This window comes from Sebastes umbrosus, chromosome 10, assembly GCF_015220745.1.
Source record: "Sebastes umbrosus isolate fSebUmb1 chromosome 10, fSebUmb1.pri, whole genome shotgun sequence".
NCBI lineage: Eukaryota > Metazoa > Chordata > Actinopteri > Perciformes > Sebastidae > Sebastes > Sebastes umbrosus.
In genome coordinates, this window is record NC_051278.1 from 14,116,894 (window position 1) to 14,141,107 (window position 24,214).

The 24,214-nt window shown below is 39.7% G+C and overlaps 1 protein-coding gene across 6 annotated transcripts in view; it reads left to right on the forward strand.

Moving 5' to 3' along the window:
- Window positions 1-14,523: 14,523 nt before the first annotated feature.
- The window catches only part of LOC119495375 (spectrin beta chain, non-erythrocytic 5), a 32,350-nt gene continuing 22,659 nt past the window's right edge, over window positions 14,524-24,214 (forward strand). For all 6 annotated transcript variants that reach the window (XM_037781750.1, XM_037781755.1, XM_037781754.1 and 3 more), the window contains exons 1-5: window positions 14,524-15,182; window positions 15,810-15,899; window positions 19,954-20,097; window positions 22,812-22,958; window positions 23,502-23,693. In XM_037781750.1, the coding sequence (XP_037637678.1) occupies window positions 14,688-15,182; window positions 15,810-15,899; window positions 19,954-20,097; window positions 22,812-22,958; window positions 23,502-23,693 (1,068 nt within the window). In that variant the 5' untranslated portion in view covers window positions 14,524-14,687. The remainder of the gene's footprint in view (window positions 15,183-15,809; window positions 15,900-19,953; window positions 20,098-22,811; window positions 22,959-23,501; window positions 23,694-24,214) is intronic.

Here is a 24,214-nt window from a genome sequence, read left to right on the forward strand (position 1 = left end):
CATGGATGAACTATCAGATTGTTCAATATCAAGTCACTCTTAATGAACAATCTGTGTATTGTATATGTAAGCAAACCCCATTGTCTCCAAATCTCCATTAAAGCAGTAGTGGGTATAATTATATGGAGGACCACAAGCGTCACGTAAATAGTAATAGAGCATTTAATTGATTAATAACTAATTGTACAATAAAAATAGGCATTTATAAATGTGTTTACAAATTAATTTATCAATCTATGAATTAATGGACCTAATTACAAAGTCTTTCATTATTTGATATTTTAATGGATAATAAATATGAAAAGAATTTACAAATTAAATATTAATCCCTCAATAAATAGTTCAAATTAAAAAGGGATTTACAAAAACACCATAAAACGCTCAATAAGTACATCATTTAAATATACATTAATGAATTCATAAATAAATAATGGAATTTAAAATTCTATTTGAAAATGCAGTTTAAAAAGATAAATAAATAACTGGATTCACAAATTGAATTAAGAATACAGGTTTGAATCAGGTATTTAAAAGGGCATCTTCTTTTCCCATTTGTATTAGCATCACCCTGCTGCTTTACTAAACGAATTAGCTATTGGATTTATTCGTCATTTAGCTTCAAGCTAGAGCAAATATGATTTAAAAAAAGTTATTTTTATAAAACGGTCACTATATCCTGACAGTAGTGCATGAGACAGGTAATCTGAAAAGAATCCTCCGGCATCTTCAAGATTTCACTGACCGGAGGAAAACAACCAATCAGAGCCGAGCTGGAGACTGCCGTCTCTGAGCAGCTGTCAATCACTTGCAAACTCCGCTCAAACGCTCAAACTAGGCAGCGCTGATCAAATATGAATCAATATTATTTTACTGTAATGCCTATTTCTCACCTTAAATGTTTTCAGAAACATCTTGTAGTGTACTGTTTAACTGTAGGTTTGTGATGTTGAGATAAATTGAGGAATTACCAATCACCGCCCTCCAGCTGAGCAAACTTTACAGCTAAACAGTACATTACAAGATGTTTCTGAAAACATTTGAGGCAAGAAATAGGCATTTATGTAACAATGTAACCTCTAAAAAACATTCAAATGAAACAATATTATATGAATAATTTTTTTTGTTATACTGTTTATAACTCACATCCACATTATGGCCATAATCTGTGGTCACAAGTCCAAAAGGTTGGGAACCACTGTTATAATAGACTAGTAAAGAAAGATGGAGCGAGCTGATGAAACCTCCGTCCCCATTGTTTACTTCTGTCCCACACAATCACATAATTGCAGCAGTAGATGGCGCTGTCACACACACTTTGACCTGCACATGAGGTAGACATAGTAGACTCCTGCACGAAATGTCTTCAAGAATATAATCCATACCCTATATTATTGGTCAATTGGTCTGGTTCAGGTGCACTTCTTGGACAATGCATTTAATAATATGATACTCCGTGTTGGCTGCTTGCATGCCTGCCACTCATGAGGACTTGCATATCAAGCAGCATCCCTGGAGATGTCAGTGTTTTAGTGTCAAGTTGTTCTTCAGCATGGTAAGCATACGGACACAGGCTGGAACACATCTTACCTGGTGCAAGGCCAGTGTATTTCACTATTAAATAAGCCTAACAACCTCAGTTTATTCCAGTGTAAGGTTGAGGTCAAATTCTTAGCTATGAATTTATGTTTGATATAAACAAAAGTCCCCCATCTTGTGAGCACTTCCAGTTCAATGCTGTCAATAAATAAGAATGTGTGCTTGGGCAGCTTGCCTGGGTTGGAGAACAAAACTCATCTGAACTAATCCTACTGTAACTGTGGGATCAATGTGAACAGCTCTGGTGGAACTTGCTATTTTGTAGTATGTGAAGCCTAGTATCCCGTATTTTACTGGAGCCCCTTAAACCGTCCATTTCACACGTCTAGACTGTAAATGTGACACATGATGCAACCGGATTTTGCTCTTTCATTTTTAAAAGCATTGCATTACAAAGGAATGGGTTTAGCGTTGTTCCAAATGGTCGGGCTGAAGTGAAAGTAGAGCCTTGTAAACGGATTATGGCACGAGGAGCCATGTTACAGCTGCCATGGATCTGCTGGTATCACTGCCCAGGTCTGGTGTACTGTAGGAGGGGCTTTGATTGATTAATTGTGTGTGTAGGCATTCCGACACCATGCCAGCTGCATGTCATGCACAATGGTGAGATTGTGGCTGGGGCTGCCCGAACGACAGCTGTCCAGGACTGCCCCCTTGGAGCTCAGATACGTGTTTACAGACCATAGATGGACACACACTGACAAACAGGTTACAGTTTGCAGTAGATTCTAAAATTATAATAATAATTAAAATAATTATAATTAATAATTATAATTAATAATAAATATTAATATATATAATATATATCATAATATTATTTTATTATTATTATTATTAAAAAGGAAAAATAGAGAAATAAAAATTTTAGACAAAACATCAAAATGAATGGACCATGAAACATCATAAGCCAACCCTGCCATGAAAACAATATTTATTCCTCCCTCTCTCTTTTTTTTCTCTTCCTCCCTTTTCTTTCTCCAAAACACTCCCCTCTATTGCTCCTCTACATTAAACACACACACACACACACACACACACAGTAATGCATCAGTAATTATAATATATCTTATTATGAAATGGGTCATAATAAGTACTTTTACTTTTGATACTTTTACTCAAGGAATAGATTTTGAATGCAATACTTTAACTTGTAACAGAGTAATTCTCCACTGTGGTATTACTACTTTTACTTAAGTCAAGATTCTGAGTATTTCTTCCACAACTAGCTAAGGTTCATTAAAACTGCAGTTCTGCAGCTTGTTCTTCTCTTTGGGAGTTGTTAGACATTAGACAGACCCAGGAGCAGTTTGTTTTTAGTGTTTGTGGTGATTTTTGTTTGTTGTTTGTGGCTCTCTCACGTCCACTAATAGACCAAATTAAGGGTAGGAAATGTCCCCTTAAGCCCACAGGGGCTCCTCTACATTAAACACACAAACACACACACACAAACACACACACACACACACACTCACAGGAACCTTACACAACAGACTGCCCTGCACCGTCGCTAATACACATATCCCACACCACAACACCAAACATGTGTTATTTGTCCCTGTTAGCTTTGTCCTGTCGCGTTAACCCAGTCATGTTACCCAATGTATTAAGTTTTGTCTTGTCTAACATCACACGTCATGGTTTCTTGCTTCACTAAATTATATACAGTATATACGGTATATATATAACCACTCAAAAAGTGAAGCTTTGTAGTTTCTTGGTTTTGTATAATCACGTCAGTTCAATAAAAAGACACAAGTCTTGTGTTTCTTCATCTTGACCAGTTAGATGCAGACAAAAAATCTTAAATGAGTTGCGACAGTCTGAACTGTAGACCCCAAAAGCTGTCTACTTAGCAGTCCTTTCTTGCACTATTACACAATTGCAGTTAGATGATGTTATTGTCTGGATGTGGACCCAAGAATTTCTGGAAATGGCTTGGGGAAGTTTATTTAAATGATCACATGTCTGGGACACAGGATGCTATTTGGGGTAATTGTTTTGTTTTGGAGCTTGTATATGCAAACCTCATGTTGTATAATGATATGGGATATAATACACTAATATTATACTGAGGCACACACACCTTCTCCTAGTAGATTTTGTGCCTGGCCTCAGGCATATTCTGCCTATTCACTAACCAGGAGAAAGGACTAGAGCTGGCTTGTTTGTTACACTTACAACCATTATTTAGTTATTCCAGTAGTTGCTATCCTAATAAACATTTGGAGATTTTTCTCTTGCCTCATCTCTTTACAGAGGTGATATTGTGTAAATAGTAGTTGCAAAAAATGAGTTTCTCATCACATACCCAGTGAAAGTAATCTCTTGCAGTGACGCCCAGTCTGTTCGTCAAAAAAAAAAAAAAATCTGGCCTGCCATCCCACCTGTCAGCACTCGCACAGATTGCGTCACCCATCTGACCCCGCTGAGCCACGCTTTGACACATTTGCTTAGTGGTGTGTTTTACACTTTATAGCCAACACATGTGGTGTCTGTCTGTTGTTATGCCCTGACTTAGAGAACAGGAGTTGCCCAACTGCAGCATAGCTCTGCAAGTCAACAACAACTGGTGAAACCAACTGTTGTTCTATATTCTCGGGCAAACCCAGTGATGGAAGAGCTCTGCAATGCTTTGTGGCAGAGAAAAAGCACAGCCTCTACTTAGAAATGGCTCATTTGGTTAACCTTTTTCTTTACCATGGCTCATAAAAATCCTGAGTGTGCTGTTATTATGAACAGTAAAAGAGCAACTCCATGCAAAATAAACCAATAAATGAAAAGAAAGGGAAAGAAATGTTTGCTGATGTTGACATGAAAACAACTGTAATAGCAATTGCAGCATTATTTTCACCTGTTTCCCTTTTATCTTTAAGAAGGCTTACTGTATGGAACTTCCCTGAAAATGTCTGTATCATGTTTTACACTATAATGGACACACTCTTGAGGTTCTTTCATAGTTTCCACTATGTATTTCAATTTCATAAGGTAAAGCAGTGTTGCTGGAAAGCACAGTGTTGTGGCAATTGCCTCAAAAATGGTAAAAATCATAATATAAAATACCACTACAAAAAAGTGCATTTACCAGCTAAGATCAGTGCATTACTACATCATGCAGAGATATTCTCCGGATGTTTAACGTACTGATTTGACTTCCGCTATAGCTGGATTAGGTCAACAGCGTTAAGCGGTCCAGAATGATGTCATAGAGCATGATCTAACTCTGTGGCCAGATGATTGAATCATACATTTTCCTTTAATTTGGGGGTTATTAAACGAACAGAGCTCCTCTCTGTGTGTTTCTAAAGAAGACGCTTGGTATTTGCCTTAGGTCATTTTCTCGCTTATGGTTCATTTGAATTAGGACTTAAATTAGTGCTTTGTAGCAGCTTTTTATTGGTTAGGCCATGTTTCCGATTAGCAATTAACCAACAGGCCGTACTCTATAAACAAATGTGGCCATGCAGGGAGGCCGGTTATTGGACAAAGCTTCAAATCCTAAACAGATGAGTGATTTAATGGAGTATTATCATTTCCACTCTGGTCATAAAAAACATGCAGAGATGCTCAGCAGTTAGGATTGATGAGAGAAGCTACAAACCCTTTTGACAGTTCTATACTTCACCTCTGACCTGTGTTTGCTAAACTCAATGATGTAATGTAAGTATATTTACTCAAGGACTGTACTTAAGTACAATGTTCAGGTACTTATACTTCCATTTTCAGCTACTTTATACTTCTACTCCACTACATCTCAGAGGGAAATGCACTTTTTACTGCACAACATTTATCTGACAGCTTTAGTTACAGATTTATATATTGTATTAATAATCTGAATCAACTAATAAATTATGTTATATTATAGTATATTAAGCGGCCCAAGTATTTAAAATTCGCCACATCATAACCAGCTGAAATATGAATGTGACATTTACAGTAATGCATCAATAATTATAATATTTATTATTCTGAAATGGGCCATTTTGCATAATAATAAGTACTTTTACTTTTGATACTTTAAGCATACTTTGATTTTAATACTTTTACTCAAGTAATAATTTCTTGAATGCACAACTTTTACTTGTAACAGAGTATTTTTCCACTGTGGTATTGCTACTTTTACTTAAACCTGCAGTCATCATTTTGGCATCTTTGGGCAAAAATGTCATAATAACCTTTCAGCTTATTGTAATTCAAGTGTTCTGAGAGATAACTAGACTTCTGAGAGAGAGAGCATTACTATTGGCATTATAGTAACATAATATTGATTCATATTTGATCAGCGCTGCCTAGTTTGACCGTTTGATCGGAGTTCGCCACTGATTGACAGCTGCTCATAGACGGCAGGCTCCAGATCAGCTCTGATTGGTTGTTTTCCTCTGGTCTGTGAAATCTTGCAGATGCCGTTAGGAGCACCGGAGGACACAGAGGTACAAACATTTTTCAGATTATCTGTCTCATGCACTACTGTCAGGATATAGTGACCGTTTTATAAAATAACTTTTTTTAATCACATTTGCTCCATTTCTACCCACTACAGCTTTAAGTAAAGGTTCTGAGTATACTTACACAACTAGCTACGGTTCATTAAAACTGCAGTTCTGTGGCTTGTTTTTCTCTTTGGAAGTTGTTGAGAGTACTCCCAGTAGACAGACCCAGGAGCAGTTTGTTTTTAGTGTTTGTGGTGATTTTTGTTTGTTTGTTTGTGGCTCTCTCGCGTCCACAAATAAACCAAATTAAGGGTAGGAAATGCTCCCCTTAAGCCCATAATCTCACTGTGAGGCTAAAAAGGTTTGTTTTCCCTGCATGTTTGCTGTCTGCATCATTACACAACATTCAACAGTTCCATGCTGTTGGATTTTTGTGATATTGTGTTATTGACGCAGTTTAGCCTCTTTTTTTGTTTGCATGATAGTGATATTTATGTACAGTGGGATATAATAATTACCATTCCACAGGGTCTTTCAGACTGCAACCGGCAGCAACAAATATTTTCATCTGAACCACTTTAATTATGTGGCTCAATTTCTATTTTTGCCCAATGACCTCACCCCTCTTTCCCCCACACAGTTGGGACAGTTGCTTCGTAGATTGCACAGCACCTGTTCTAGACCCAATTGTTATCCCACGCCCTATCTTAAGACACCTGCTCCTATCATCCCCACATGATGCTTGAAAAGTAAAGTGACATACGTGGATGAACACATATTTAACCTGGAATGTGCAAAGCATTGTTTAGTCACTTGTTGTCTCTTTAGAGCAACAGTTTGGCCTAAAAAAATCATGTGCTTTCCACATTCCAGACTAGTGTGTGCAACAATCTAGAGACAGCAGTCTGGGTTATTCTACCACTGAATAGGACTTTGTGAGCACCAATACCCAGCCACGGGAACAGTTTCTGCTTTGTCACTGGTTCTGCAGTGAGGTAAAGGTTATTTAAAAGTAAAATGTCCATGAGTACTTTATGAAACCACAAAGTAAATGAGCCTCCAAGTTTTGTCTTTTGACTCAACTTTCCAAAATTATATAATGTCTGCTTAAAAATCCAATTTCCTTTTTTAGGTGTTGCAAATTGTCATTCCCACTCTGGAGGCAAATATCGTTCTAACGTTCGGTTCTATTTGTAAAAGTAAACCATATGTGTTAATCTGTTTGTCGTAGTGTCAGCTGCATTTTAGCATCAACAAGCCATGCATAGCTCAGACTGGTGTCAGCAATGAGCTCATCCATTCCACTAACAGGAGGTGACACGAGCGAGGCAAACAATAACGCAGAGCTTTCAGGTGGGTCCAGCTTGTTATGTAAAGCCCTGGAGGCCACCTTGTATGATAAAGCAGGGGAGAAAAAAAAATCCCATTGGCCTGTCCTGTATTGAATCCAGACTCTTCGAGGTGAAGCATAATGATGTCCTCATAGTGAGATAAAATGAGTGTCGACCCCATCGCTTTTCAGCAAAGGTTTAAGAACATCTGTGAAAGCTTTTCCAAGTTGTCTGTGTACTTATTGGTATTTTCTTATTTACATCCAATTAGAAAATGTCAGAGAAGAATTACCTCAACCAAAACATTAAACTAATCTGTAACGCTGTTCAGAAATGACTCAAGATGTACTTTGGCTTGCCTATATTTTTCCATTTGCCTGAAGCACTCAGATGAAACACTTTTCTTTTTCTTCTGCTGTTTCTTTTGTGAAGTCTCGAGGTACATCGTGATGATTACAGAGCAGATCCATCAAACGTCTGGACGTGTAAATGTTGAAATGTAAATATGCAGGTTCACCTCTTTCTTGATTCTATGTTTCTTCGTTCAAAATGTTTAACAAGCCTTTCCACTTGGCAACACTTGGTGATTCATATGTCAAGCACACAGGCAAGCAATATATACTGCAGGCAGGCTGCAGCACATGATTAAAGTTCCTGTATGTGATTAATAAATCACACCGCCGGGTCAACAGAGCTTCCAAATAAAGGCTTGAAGGCACCCAACCTGCCGCTGGAATGACATCAGAGGTCAAATGTTAAGCCTCCCTCTCAAGGTGATTGATACTGTTGGAGAGGGCAAAAATAAGGTACAGCTTTTTTCTGTTATTCAACCTTTGATATGGGAAAATTGCTTCCTTCTGCCGGAGCATGTGAACCTATGATGTCACATGATGGAGTGACCTCATCCCGCCTTTCAGCCTGACTGCCACCTGAGGGTGGCTTCAAATTGCACTCAGACAAAAGTACAATAAAGGCCTGTATGACACAGTGTGTGTGTCTGCTGTGCTTCCCACACTGGAACACTGATCTGCAGCATCGAGGAGCTGCACTGCTTTCTAGACTCCATTTTAATTATAGATTTAAAAGGTACAGTGTGTAGGATGTGGCGGCATCTAGTGGTCTGGTTGCAGATTGCAAAGATCGCCGAGTGCAAAACTGTGGTAACGCCACTCAGAGGCCATCCTATCCTACCATAATAACACTACTTTAGGAGCAATGGAAGTCAGACGGCGGCTGGCGGTACCACGGTTTTGCACAGCGGCTCACGTTACCGCAGTTTCACAGGCCTGTCAGAGAACTACAGTGGCTTTCAGGTAATGTCAAAACGTGAAAGACTCTTCCTAGAGCCAGTGTTTGGTTTGAGCAACATGGCGGACTACATGAAGAGGACCGCTCCCTATGTAGATATGAAGAGCTCATTCTAATCTAACGAAAACACAACAATTCTTATTTTGAGGTGATTATACACTAATGAAAACATAGTTATTGATATTATATTCCATTTCTGCTAATAGATTCTCCAAAATGTTACACACTGGTCCTTTAAATAACTTTGAGCTTTTAGTTAAATGCTAACGTCAGCATGCTCACAATGACAATGCCAACATGCTGATATTTAGCAGGTATAATGTTTACCATTTTAGTTTAGCGTGTAACCAACATTAAACACAGAGTACAGCTGAGGATGATGGTATAGTATTGGGTCATTTGGTCATAAGACAAAGTATTGAAAAATTAAGTTTTTGACCTAATGATAAAGCTAGATGAAAAGTTAAGGCATCCCAAAGGTACTACAATTTACATGAATTTCTGCACCAAATTTCATGGCAATCCGTCCAATTGTTGTCATTTCACTACGTACCCAAAATGTCAACCTCATAGTGGTACTATAGGAAAGGTCAGGGGATCACCAAAGTTGATAGGATTCACCCACTGAGGAACATGATTGTCTGTACAAAATTTCATGGCAATCCATCCAAGAGTTATTGAGATATATTGGTCTGGACCGAAGTGGTGGACAGACCGTCATTGCCATCCCTGAAAGCATGCCGCTAGCGTGGCTAAACATTAAATATATTCTTCAAATTCCAAACCGTTGCTAGTACAGCCAAGAAAAATCAGCTCACTGCCAGTGACCCTTATACTCGTTGAGAACAAACGATCCCACGGATGCCAATCTGTCATCGACTGGCCTCCAGTCCAGAAGCAGAAACACAAACTAACTGTGAAGTGGATACATTTGATCATCAACAAATTTCCTTGCTGACCTGTTCATTGACTTGCGTAACAAGCCTGAATGTTGACTTTAAATTATCAGCTGTTTTAAGAGCCAGTGAACGCCTCTTTTGATCTTTAACATTCTCCAAAATCTCGGCCTGATGTATTTTTCTAATGTCGTGGCCAATTGTTATGGTAGGACAAGAAACCCATTTAGGAGGTCAAAACAAAGGCCCCCTTTACTTGGAGCCAGGTCTGACTTCTGCCTTTATATTTGAACATATTTACTGGCATGATAACACCCTGATGCCAAAGTTGGAGGCTGAATAGAACAAATATTACAGGTTGCATGTTTACATGGAGGAATGAGGTCAGAGGTCACGATTTTAATGATGTCAGTGCAGCAGTTCTCTTTAAACAAGCCACCCTGCATTTGTTTTTTGGAACAAAGCCACTACAGTTTAAAAGATGAGAAATACAAAATGTGTCATCGTGGCAGACGGTTGAGATTCATTGTCTCTGCTTGCCTTTTTCTGCTGGGTGACAAACTTGGCACCCTGTCTCTCTGAACAATGAGTACTGATTGACTAAGATGTCAGTTTATTGCACATGATGTCATGGTTCTTTATGGTTGCGATAAGAGCGGGCATGTTCAGGAGAAACGTGTGAAACAGGACTCCCAGTACGAAGCACCGCAGGTGTGTGTGAGCGTCAGCTAATAAGCATGCAGCCTCATTAGGTCAAATAGCCTCAGGTGAGTGTCAAAACTATAGGTGCTACAATTATGTTAGTATTAAACCGTTGATTAAAGGGTCTGTAGTTGAAAAGCTTCAAGGCTGCAGCTTTATATTTTTAAGTTAGTTATGTCAAAAACTATGCTGCGACCTGCTCTATACTCCAGCTGAATAGATTCGGGTGGGTGAAACTTCAAGAAATCCATGTGGACATCATGTAGTAAATGCTGAAAATGTGGCTTTCGTAATGTATTTATATTTCCCGTTGTCCATAAACTGCAGCTGTCATGTTGTTCTGTTCAAGCACAAATCATTTCATTGTTAATGCTGTGTATTAGCTCCAGTGGCTGGAGTACAAAAGCCCACAGGCGAGCCATCTGAGAGAGGCTAGGTCATTGTCAAGATGTGGGTTCAGACTTGTGAGCTAAGAGCAAAGGAATTTAAAGCTATTTAGATCAACAGATAAGCATTAATACAAATGTATGACTTCACAATTTCACTGGCACCATGCCGTCACTGCCTTGAAGCTTGTGTATCTTGTGTCCTGCTTGTAAAAACTTAAAAACAGGGTATCGGGCCACAGGACATTACATTTTGGTGGTGATCCAGGTCTGGCATCCAACATTAAACAATACAGTTTTAGACATAACTATAAAAGTAATAAGACTAAGTTTTAGTAAAAAAATGTATTGATAGAGGATGTTTTTTGTGTAATGTTAAGCTGGAGAAGTGTCTAGTGTTGGGGTTAAATCTCTATGGGTGGCGTCTACTTACTACAAAGCTCAGGCCAAGCATGCCTGACAAAACACATGTGAAGTAAGTATTTTCATTTTTCTATTCCTTTCATATCAACCATTTTTAAAACTTCAAATCTTTTCTTTTTTGATCATGATCCAGAGCGAAAACTCAATCTTATCTGCACTGAAACTTGACCAAGAGGCCGATCATGCCTTTGTGATGACATACACCGAGTGGAAAAGTACAGACCCCCTCTAGCTTCCATGCATATTCTCTCCACCGCCACAGCTATCACCCTGCTTTCATGCGGGCTGCCTCGGTGACATCACCCCCTTGAACAAGTCTTCCAAGTCGTATTTACTGACTCTAATAAAATGGAAGATATCTAACAAGGGTGATCACCAACCAGACCCTGTGGTGAGGAAGCATCAGGATTTTATTATCATCTTGGGAGGCAATGATATCAGCCATCAGGCCAGAACCAGCTTGTCTTTAATCCTCAAAGATGCACATAAAGGAAGATGGCACAAATGAAGAGCTTTCAGATGAAGGCTGAGGTTTGCATGATTTGTAACGGATGTGGGCAGCACAGTTGAACATTACGCACAACAAGATGTGGATGAGCGCTGTGGGGAGGGAGGGGGGACTTCCAGGGTAAACAACATAAGGAAGGTGTTACAGTAGCCTAATCTGACTGGGTTGGTAGAGATGGGACACCTGGTTCAAATCTAATCAGATAGGGACTCTGTGAGCAAACAACTTTCCATCCTTTATAAATGTTTATGGGCTATGTGGAAAAAACAGGCGATACACACAAAGCAAAGTTGAAAGGAGTAGTTTGATATTTTGGGAAATATGTTATTAGTGAGAGTTTGACAAGAAAATCAATACCACTCTCATCCAGTGCGTTAAGTACTGAACTTGAGCCAGGTGGCGATTAGCTTAGATATTTTATCACTTATTTTACTGTATTTAATTTATATAATTTGATTATATTTTATTGTTATTTTATTAATCTGGTTTTTACTTGACACTGTTTTACTACTATTACTGTTATTATAGCTTTTTTTCATTTTTGCAAGTGAATGGTCTTTTACCTTCTCAGCCTCACTTGACTGGAACACACCTGTTCAGGTACGTAGAGCTAAACCAAACAAGCATCCAAATTCACACCATTAATACAAGATCTGTAAGTTACTGCTGACATCTCAATCTATCTATGGGACCCATCCATACCAATGAGCACACCAACTATAACAGAATATAACTTAATGCAGAACTATCTAACCTATGTTACATCTTAACAGAGCCCGGTCTCTCCCTGCTAAGAGGACATACAGAGGCGAAACTGTTTGCACTTTCCTTGATTGAGCTGCTGAGCAGCTGATCCATCCCAACATCCCAGGCAGAACAATAAAATCCTATAAATCCATAAAACAAACAAACTAAACAAGCTTGTTTCATTTATACACCTTAATTGATAATGTATGAAATAAACTGAAACATTGTACCGATATTAATAATCAAGCAGACACAAAAACACCGTTAATTTTGGGGAATAGGGCCTAGTGAAAAGGGAGCAAGGCAACCTTAATGTTTTGGTGTCAATGTTACACAGTCGGGTTAGAAAAGTTGTGTAATCATGATCATGGGGTAAATCAATGTTATGTATTTTTGATTACTTGCTTCAAGTTGTATTTTAGGTTAAGCTGAGGATTGCAGTATTCAGTGGACTGATTTGCCTTTACACAGCATGACTTGCATATATTTCTTTCCTGACAAATAATGATCCAACATTAAAAATAACCCACATTACCAAATGTTCCACTTGACCACAACCAATAACGTTTCAGCATGTGGTGGTGTCATAGTCACACAGTGTACCCGCTGCTCACATAAATCGCACACTTTTAGAGCCACTCACCCAGCAGCACTATGAGGAAATGGCATTTTAAAGTCAGCCAAACCCCTTGAACTCCACCCATCCAGCCTTCCGTGAACACCACCCAGCCTGCGCATGAATTTATCTCTGATTTCAAGCTGCAACACATTAAAACTCTTCCTTAGATGACTTCACCATGAAACCAGAGCTGTTTTAAAAGCATCATTAACCGTGTCGACTCCGGGGCTACCTCTGTCATATGGAGCCCTGCTGGGTGACTGTTGTCCCGCTGCTGCCTGTTTTAGCCCCAAACAACACAGTAACACTGGCAACTTTTAGAGCACTTGAATGAATATATTTCTTTCATGTTTCCATTTCTAAATGTAATTCTACTACATGGGTTGATATTTTGGAATTCCAAAAGTTGTAAAATGAGGCATGCATTTAGTTCAGTTTCATTACACTGACTGGGTTTTGTTGCGAGTGGCTGAGCGGCTACTACTGCTAGCCATTCAACCAGGTGCTGGGGTCAAGTCAGAGGGCAGCTGAGTGAAGAGTGAGAGTTCCTTTTTTGGGGAAAGCTTTCACCAGTGGAAGCAGATTCTCCGCTCTGCAAATATTTTCTCTGCTGTCTGCTGCTCTCCTCAGTAATCCCTGCTCCCCTGACACACGCACGCCACCCCTGCCATTCCAATCAGTCAGCCCAACATGTGCTCTGTTGAACCCTCGCCACTATCAAGGAGTGGTAGGGGTCATCATCTGCTCTACTGTAATTTGCCCCCCCCTCCCCCCCCAACACTTGTCATGCCAGCAGCTCTGAGGTTTAAGGAGCAGAGCAACAGGGCTGGAACCTGTGTGACAACTGCTCCTCGCTGATCGGGGAAAGGCTCGGAGCTGAGGAAAGCATTCTCATTCCTGGACAGACAACGCTCATATGAGCCTCTGAAGCTTATCCTCTCCTCAGATTTGGATTTTTAAAAGCCTTTTTTTTGTCGGTTCCTCTGCATTGCAAGGTGGAAGTAAGGTGGAGGCAGTGTGGGTGTGTTAGTTTGTTTCAGCTGAGGATATTACCTCATAGAGGATAAGCTGTGATTGAGAGAAAGGTCCGACAAGGTCTCTCCCTCTGACTCCATTACTCGCCTCTTATCTGGACAGATTTTCTGTTCGGGTTCAGAGGGGAAGTTTTGACAGCCAGGCTTTACAGCCCCCTCTCCACTCTGTCGCTCCTGACAGAGAGAAAGAGAGAGAGAGAGAGAGAGAGAGAGAGAGAGAGAGAGAGTGGTGACTTCATCTCCTCTCTTAACCAACCCTCCTCTTTCCCCCTCCTTTTTTTCATTTTTTTTTTTTTCGCACAGCACAGTCAGGCAGCATGCCAGCAGTTTTCATCTTACTGCGGTCCCTGGTTATCAGGCTCCTCAGTAGCAGACTGGCAGGCTCAGTGGCACAGTTCCTCAGGAGAACCCTCTCTACGGGCGCTGCCCACCTTGGCACGGCGCTGCGCCACGTCTGGGACCGCATTCGATCCCAGGAGTCCAAGGAAGCCGTCCTGGGCTGTGTGCTGTGCATTCTCAACATGCACAAGAAGGTGGAGACCTGAGCTCTCCCTCCACTTTCTGTTCCAACCCTCCACTTGCCTGCTAAAGAGAGACTGGACAGAACAGAACTGAGTGAGTGAGGAAAGTGTACAAAGGGATGTGACAGACTTTTTTTCAATGCCCATTTGGACTTCAGCATATTTTGTTTTCTTATCTGGACACTGGCAATGTCTGAAAGCATTGTGAGGAAGGTCCAGCCCTTCACCATTGGGACCAGGCTGTCAGTCCCAGCTGTGCCAAAATGCCAGGAGTTTACACAGAGTTATCTGCAGAGCCAGAGTCTGGATAACTGCACTCTACAGCACAACCTGAACTCGCTCTACCTCAGTCGATCCCAGGTCTGCACACACGGCCCCTGTCTGGTCTCGCCCATCGTCAAGCAGGTAGCACCCGTGAAGCACAACCAGGAGGACATGGCAGCTGAAGACCACCTGAACCAGAACGTCGCCACTGCCTCCGCCGTCTCCAGGTCCATCAAGAAGATCACAATCTCTGGGAGTAAAGACAGATCAGAGGTGTCAGTGGAACCAGCACAGCTTTCAGTCACAGGGTCCACGTCTGAAAACAACAATAACAACAACAACGTAACCAGCACAGCAGATCCACATCTGCCCAGGATTGTGGGTGTGAGCTGTGAGAATAAGCCCAGTTCTCACTTCAAGGTACAGGACACAGTTTACTAATGCATAAATAATAAATAATACAAAAAAATAATAAATATCACACAGAGGTGGGAGTTCTTTCAACATTGTGGTATAATTAAAAGGCAATTTCACTCAATAAAGACAACAATTTTAGGCAGTTTATACATATTTTCAAAGATATGTGTAAAATGTTGTTTTAGTTGCATAAAGTTTATGTAACAAATCCTTTAATTGAAACAGTTTTAACAAAAATACTGGTGATGTATCTTTACACAAAGAAATTAAACTTAAATTCAGCATGGAAAGTAGACATTGTGTACTATTTTACAACATACTGTACATACCTGAAGACCCCACAGGTTGTTCACTGTGTTACTTAGTCATTTAATTATTGGGGATTTTTAGAGATTTCGGTTTTAAACTTCTTCATGACATATTTTTTGACAAATGTACCCCAACAGAACTTAAATATTGTAGTTGTTGTTACCGAAAATTGATGGAGATATTTGTTTTAAGAAGTCTAACAAGAAGTCTAACTTTACCTTTAATGTTGTCTAAATTGTTGTTTTTGCCTGCCACAATGTCCGTCGTCCTCTCCAGCTTGTTCCACTCATTTAAGGCTTATTTTGTCTCTTTATATTTTAGGTTTTACTCAGAAAAGACAGCAGTGATGAACTTCAGTCCCCGCAGGAACAAACCGGACTGAAACTGAACGGAGACAAATCTGTCCAACAGGTAACGGTTAAGATGCTGCTAGCTAACGTTAACTGTTAACTGTTAACTAACCTAGCTGTTAACTGTTAACTAACCTAACTGTTAACTGTAAACTAACCTAGCTGTTAACTGTTAACTAACCTAACTGTTAACTGTTAACTAACCTAACTGTTAACTGTTAGCTGTTAACTAACCTAACTGTTAGCTGTTAACTAACCTAACTGTTAACTGTTAACTAACCTAACTGTTAACTGTTAACTAACCTAGCTGTTAGCTGTTAACTAACCTAACTGTTAACTGTTAACTAACCTAGCTGTTAGCTGTTAACTAACCTAACTGTTAACTGTTAACTGTTAACTAACCTAACTGTTAACTGTTAACTAACCTAACTGTTAACTGTTAACTAACCTAGCTGTTAGCTGTTAACTAACCTAACTGTTAACTGTTAACTGTCAACTAACCTAACTGTTAACTGTTAACTAACCTAGCTGTTAACTGTTAACTAACCTAACTGTTAACTGTTAACTAACCTAGCTGTTAGCTGTTAACTAACCTAGCTGTTAACTGTTAACTAACCTAACCGTTAACTGTAAACTAACCTAACTGTTAACTGTTAACTAACCTAACTGTTAACTGACCTAACTGTTAACTAACCTAACTGTTAACTGTTAACTAACCTAACTGTTAACTAACCTAACTGTTGACTGTTAACTAACCTAACCGTTAACTGTTAACTAACCTAACTGTTAACTAACCTAGCTGTTAACTGTAAACTAACCTAACTGTTAACTGTAAACTAACCTAACTGTTAACTGACCTAACTAACCTAACTGTTAACTGACCTAACTGTTAACTAACCTAACTGTTAACTGTTAACTAACCTAACTGTTAACTGACCTAACTGTTAACTAACCTAGCTGTTAACTGTTAACTAACTTAGCTGTTAACTGTTAACTAACCTAGCTTTTAACTGTTAACTAACCTAGCTGTTAGCTGTTAACTGTTAACTAACCTAGCTGTTAACTAACCTAGCTGTTAGGTGTTAACTGTTAACTAACCTAGCTGTTAACTGTTAACTAACTTAGCTGTTAACTGTTAACTAACCTGGCTTTTAACTGTTAACTAACCTAGCTGTTAGCTGTTAACTGTTAACTAACCTAGCTGTTAACTTTTAACTGTTAACTAACCTAGCTGTTAGCTGTTAACTAACCAAGCTGCTAACTGTTAACTGCTAGCTAATGTTAACTGTTAACTGCTAGCTAACCAAACTGCTAAATTGAAAATTATACGTTAAGTGCTAGGTTAAGTTAGCAGTTAGGTTAGCTAACAGTTAACAGCTAGGTTAGCTAGCAGTTAGCTGTTAACTGCTAGCTAACCAAACTGTTAACTGTTAACTAACCTAACCGTTAACTGTTAACTAACCTAACTGTTAACTAACCTAGCTGTTAACTGTAAACTAACCTAGCTGTTAACTGTAAACTAACCTAACTGTTAACTGTAAACTAACCTAACTGTTAACTGACCTAACTAACCTAACTGTTAACTGACCTAACTGTTAACTAACCTAACTGTTAACTGACCTAACTGTTAACTGTTAACTAACCTAGCTATTAACTGTTAACTGTGAACTATCCTAACTGTAAACTGTAAACTAACCTAACTGTTAACTAACCTAGCTGTTAACTGTTAACTAACTTAGCTGTTAACTGTTAACTAACCTAGCTTTTAACTGTTAACTAACCTAGCTGTTAGCTGTTAACTGTTAACTAACCTAGCTGTTAACTAACCTAGCTGTTAGGTGTTAACTGTTAACTAACCTAGTTGTTAACTGTTAACTAACTTAGCTGTTAACTGTTAACTAACCTAGCTTTTAACTGTTAACTAACCTAGGTGTTAGCTGTTAACTGTTAACTAACCTAGCTGTTAACTAACCTAGCTGTTAACTTTTAACTGTTAACTAACCTAGCTGTTAGCTGTTAACTGTTAACTAACCAAGCTGCTAACTGTTAACTGCTAGCTAATGTTAACTGTTAACTGCTAGCTAACCAAACTGCTAAATTGAAAATTATACGTTAAGTGCTAGGTTAAGTTAGCAGTTAGGTTAGCTAACAGTTAACAGCTAGGTTAGCTAGCAGTTAGCTGTTAACTGCTAGCTAACAGTTAACAGCTAGGTTAGCTAGCAGTTAGGTGTTAACTGCTAGCTAACCAAACTGTTAACTGTTAACTAACCTAACCGTTAACTGTTAACTAACCTAACTGTTAACTAACCTAGCTGTTAACTGTAAACTAACCTAGCTGTTAACTGTAAACTAACCTAACTGTTAACTGTAAACTAACCTAACTGTTAACTGACCTAACTAACCTAACTGTTAACTGACCTAACTGTTAACTAACCTAACTGTTAACTGTTAACTAACCTAACTGTTAACTGACCTAACTGTTAACTGTTAACTAACCTAGCTATTAACTGTTAACTGTGAACTATCCTAACTGTAAACTGTAAACTAACCTAACTGTTAACTAACCTAGCTGTTAACTGTTAACTAACTTAGCTGTTAACTGTTAACTAACCTAGCTTTTAACTGTTAACTAACCTAGCTGTTAGCTGTTAACTGTTAACTAACCAAGCTGCTAACTGTTAACTGCTAGCTAATGTTAACTGTTAACTGCTAGCTGACCAAACTTCTAAATTGAAAATTATACGTTAAGTGCTAGGTTAAGTTAGCAGTTAGGTTAGCTAACAGTTAACAGCTAGTTTAGCTAGCAGTTAGCTGTTAACTGCTAGCTAACCAAACTGCTAACTGTTAACTAACCTAACTGCTAAATTAAAATGACAAACTAACGTTAGCTAGCTTGAGAAAAAATGACTTTGTTTTTATCTCAGTAAATGGAAGTTAAATTGGAGAAGCCTATGAGTATCATATTTAATCTTAAATATTGTATCTGATATTGAGTTTATTTGGTTGATAATGGGGCTTTTTTCACCACTTTATTCAGACTGCATTTGTTTTGCTGTGAGACAGTGGGGTCTTTATACAGCCAGCTGTGGAGTTGATGGATCTCTTGGAGTTTAGGAAGTGAAGTCATGTTGCTATGTTCAGCCAAACTTAACCAGTTTATTATATTATACATTTGGTGCAAAGTTACACAGAGGTGGAAAACCAGTTAAGTTATGGGAGCAACGTGTCTTTGAACGCCACACAAATAGCCTGTTGTGCCCCCTTGTTTAACTGTAATTTATTAAAGAAACAGTCTACGGGAGGGAAAAACAGTAAATGTATATTGTAGGATATTGTTTAAAGTCAATGGGCTGTTGGATTTGGCCTGTTTCTTGTTGAAGTCATCGGTGTGTGTGTTGTGGATGAAGTGCTCTGTTACAGCAGGGCTCACTGGAAAACATGAGGTCAGGGAAGATGTTAACAAAAGAAAAAGGCTCGCTGAAGTCCTCATTGAGGCTGCTTATAATAACACGCTGACACAGCCATGGCCTCATTTCCCCTTTTAGGACAAAAAAACTATAGCACTCATCTGCATCACCTTATTCTGTAACCACAACAATACTTTGCTTTTCCTCCTCTCATATATTATTCATGCAAAAGCCCCAAAAATGCTTATAATTGTGGTTCTTTTACCTGTTCAGGTATGAAAGAGTGAACATGATCTACAAAAGTCCTTTTAAAGGTGATATGTTTACATGTAAGGCTGACAGTAAAAAACATTCAGACATCCGAGGATCTGTCCGTTCCTGCTTCCTTCATGTGCCCAGATGTTTCCTGATTGGAGAGAAGCAGGAATGCTCGATTAGTGAGGTTGTGCCGGTCCAGTTTCATTTCATCTCATGTAGTGCTGACAGTGGGTTTTTGTTAAGAGGGACCTTGGGGTCACAGAAGTTTATAATGTCTCTGGATAGTAACAAAAAAAAAGGTGTTACCAACATGAATGGACACTTAAACATCCCCTCATTGAGAGCTGTACCTCCTTCTTATAGGTTTTTATCAGCATCACCTGTTGTTCAGGTTTTATCTAATTAATATTGCATGTATTCAACACTTTGTCGTCTGTTGTGTGCTCACAGATGTCAGTACCCGAATCGCAGAAGAAAGAGCCTCAGAGGAAAGAAAGTCATCTACACCCACAGAACGAAGCGTCGGCAGCTGTTGCGTCCCAGAGTGACTGCTTCACTCAGCGCAACTCGCTCTTCAACAAGGAAGCACTGCAGGTAAAATGTTGCATGCGTACACAGCATCATCATCAACAGTTGGTCATGGTCCGTCAGCGGGTTTATCATATGCTGCATCAGTTTGAACTCATGAAAAGCTGCACTTTTCTTTTCTGTGTTCCCTCGTATAATTGGAAACTAATAAAATGTTCGAGGAGGGTTTGCTTTTTCCACACCACTTTTACCAGAATATGCAGATGGAGTTGTAAAATTAAACCACAGTAACTTATCTGTCTTCTCCTCTGATGTAAAAATGCTAAATGAAAAGAAGATGGATTGGGTTTACTGTAGCTCAAAAAGTGTTGAGATGAAATCAGAATGGAAGCCGCCTGTCGCATGACCCTGCGAGGAGAACAAAATATGTACTGGTTCTTATTTGGTCCCGAGAACTGTATGAGCTGTGTTCGGCTGAGGAAAAGAGAGGGAGGGGAAACCGCCACAAGTGAAGCAATTATTTAGGGATGAGATCATTGTTTGGCTCCATCTCTTCACGCCTATGGCCCAGAGAGACTCGGCCAAGCAGCACAACTGGCTGTGTTATCTCATCGCTGCGTCCACCCCAGCGTACAAGGACATTTTTCTGCGAGTTCGGCTGAGGGACATTTTGTCCGACAGTTGGCTTTTGTCATCAACCATCCAAGTGATAGGCTGTTTACTTCCAGCAATAAGAAATTCATTTTGAATGTGTCAGCTGAAGGATGATGTATGTGTATGTGTTGAGAACAGCTCTGTAGCACATCGTTAATGTTAACAAGCTAAGCAGCCCCTTTGCTCTGAAGTGGAGCCTTGGTTTCTGTTGCTTTTGGAGGAAACAGCCTTTTGTATTTTAACTTTATTTAAGTGTACTTAAAATAACCAGTTTTGGTACCTGGGGACCTGCTTGTTTAACAGGGATTTGGTTGACTGCTATCGCTGATGAATATGTGTTATTTCAGTATTACATCGCTGTGGAAGTGGAAGTGAGTTTTCCAGGGAGAGACTTTTTAAAGGCCCCTAATGTTTCAAGCTAGGAGAGCAAAGCAGGTCACCACATGGAGAAGCACAGCAGCGCCCGCTGAGGGCCATCTGTCTCCGAGGCTGCTCTGCAAAACATCTCGCCTTTCACCGTCTCATTTCCATGACAGAGAAAGTCGAGAAACGTCCACTCCCACTGTCTTCCCGGGGCCGAGTTGCATTACGAGAGGGGCTAGAAATGTGGCTTGTTGGTAAACATTTAATAACGTGTAAAGATGTGCACACTTTTCCAGTTAAAATGCTAAAATTGGGTTCCTTTGAAGTTTGTAGAAATGAAAAGCAGCCTGAAAAATGGTGGTTTAAAATCACCAAACATGGAATTTATTTTAAAATCTGGTCTGTGTTGACTGCGGCGATGTTTTCCTGTGTGGCCACAGATTTTTTCACAAAAGAATCAGAAGCAGTGATACGATCTGAACTGCATGCATTAACAGTCTATTCTTCGTGGCTAGACTAAGGCCTCACTGTATATTTTGATAAACAGACAATTGTTGTGGAGAGCGGACAGGAAAAAACAAGGGAATCATAGACTTCCTGTATGAGGTCATTATAATGCCATGGGAGGCAGTGAGAGGAGATAGGGGCAGGCCTGTTTTGTCAAGCTCTTTTCCTTCTGTTCAGCACAGAAATACCTCCGCTGCACCGGGGGGCCTTGTAAAGTTAATGACCTGCCTCTCTAAGGAGAAGTGACATCACATTTTAATCTTGAGCAAAGAATTGTTTAGTGGCTGTGTCATGTGTGGTCTTGATGTTTTATTGATCCAAAAGAAGGGTTACTGTACTGTAGAGACTATTATTCATTGTCAGTTGTACTAAATTCCTTGGGAAATAATGCTTTGATCTCATGTTATAATGACTTACTTGTGTGCTTAACTGTTATTTGACATTCTACACAAATAGCAACACTGAAAAATAAAGTCTTGCCGATTTTATCAATTGTATGACTCACTCAGGATCAGGCTGAGAGGCGGAAGAACCGGAGTTGATTTATTAATCCATTCAATTATTGTGACTTCATTTGGGTGGGTCACTCACTTCCACACCGGGTTCTTTGCAGAAAACAAACACGTTGTACTTTCCAACACTTTCTGACTTTGGCCACCTGGTTTGCAGTTACTCACTCCATACAAATGTTGCCAGAAAAGGCAGCTCTGCAAGAAACAAAGCCTTATGCAATGGAGCCCAGGCACTCGCCAAGAGAAACTTCTGCTCTGCATAACATGACATCTGAGAACAAAGAGCTGTTCTTGATGTGTCTGAGGCTCCGTGTTACTCTGAGGCAGGGAAGAAAACGTGGCCTGTGTGCTCTCCTCATGAGCAGAAATAAGACCGTTGACTACCGCTTTGTTTAGTGTACTGTCACTCAGCAGATATCTCACAACTAATAAGTTGTAGATGAGCCTCAGGTATGAAAGCTCTAGATATACATTTCATAGAAAACACTGCAAAAGAAATCTAATTTTGTCATGTTTCCATGAGTAATACTACAGTACTACAAATATGACATTTATACATAAAGACTTAAGCCAACTTCAGCCATGTTCTATTACATCAGGTCTCTCAAGCTGATACATCAGATTTCACTTTAAAATAAAAGGGCTATATCATCAAACAGCTGAATCAGGTCTATAAACAGACGTGAATGGTTTACTATGATGTGCACAAACATATCTAAACATGTTTGTCTCGTTGTGATGAAGGCAGAGGCGTGGATCAAAGGCAAGCTGCAGGACCTGAAGGATGGATGCAATATTCAGCGCTGCCCCCTGCAGGACTGGGAGGAAGCTTCGCAGACGCTCCAGAGAGACCTCAAAGACTTCGAGAACACCCTGATTCAACTCAACCAGGTAACAACACGCGGCCAGACTCTCACTGAAATATTACCAAGTTACCAGAGCGAGCACATCACAGCAACCCACATCCAAATTGAAATGTTTATTTTAACTTTTTAACAGGTAATGGGGATCTGAATGCAAACATTAATCACGGTCTTTGGTGCTAAAAGAGTCTGTCAGATCACGTAACACATAACATAATGGCCTCGTAGGCATTTCCAGTCAACCAGAGAGAAAAGCAGACCCTCAGCGTTCCAGACGGCTCTGTCAAGCCAGTTTATACTTTCTCCCTCAGGAGAAAATGTTTGGAAATGGTACATTGCTGATAATTAACCTCCCCTGACACTCAGACGGCTCAGGAAGGGCAGCGACAGAACCAAGGGGTCTATCCAAGAAATAAATGGCAGTTTTCCAACATCTGTGAAGCCGGCTGGCACATAAGCAATGATTCTAACAAAGTTGAGGTGTCAAATGTACTCGGCCACTGTTCTATGTCAGTCTGGCGGCGCCATCTGCGCTGCACCTAAAATGAACAGCGACTTTCTGTTTCAAAAGATGGGTGAGCAGTTGATCTGCAAGCTGAACCCCACCTCTGATCTGGTGAAGAAGCAGCTCGGCCAGCTCAGGGACCAGTGGCAGACCCTGAAACAGACGGCTGCAAATCAGACGAGGGCCCTGGGTGGAGCCAAGAACCTGCAGGAGTTCAACAAAAAAGTGGACAAGCTGGAGTCATGGATTAAGGAGAAAGTAAAAAAAAACATTCCTCTCTTTCTCTGTTGTGTAGATGTGGATTGAATTGCAGATGTAGGGCTATTTTTACCCCTTTTGTCATGCTTTTCAGAGACAATTTTACCTAACTATTGAGTAAAAGCATTGCATTTTTTAATGATATTGGTTGTTTTTCAGGAATTTGTGCAGTTTGTGATTTCAATTTATTGCTGACTGCATGAAGCTAGCATTTTCTACTGATTCATTCATGTTCATGTTCTCATTTACAAATTTAACACTAATGCACCTTCATTTACATAAATTTCACAGACATTTCACTCTTTTTCATTTCTCACTTTCATAATTCTGATCTTGTTCACATCACCTTCCAAATTTCTTCACGCCCTTTTCCCATTTATGTTCTGACTGTAACAATTAAAACCAAAAGCAGTCAGCCCAGAGGCAGATAGGAGTGGACAGGAAGCTCTGATCAACAGTTGTCAAGATAATTGGCACAAAAACAGCACTTCCTAATACAGGAAATTAGCTCAGTATCCTGA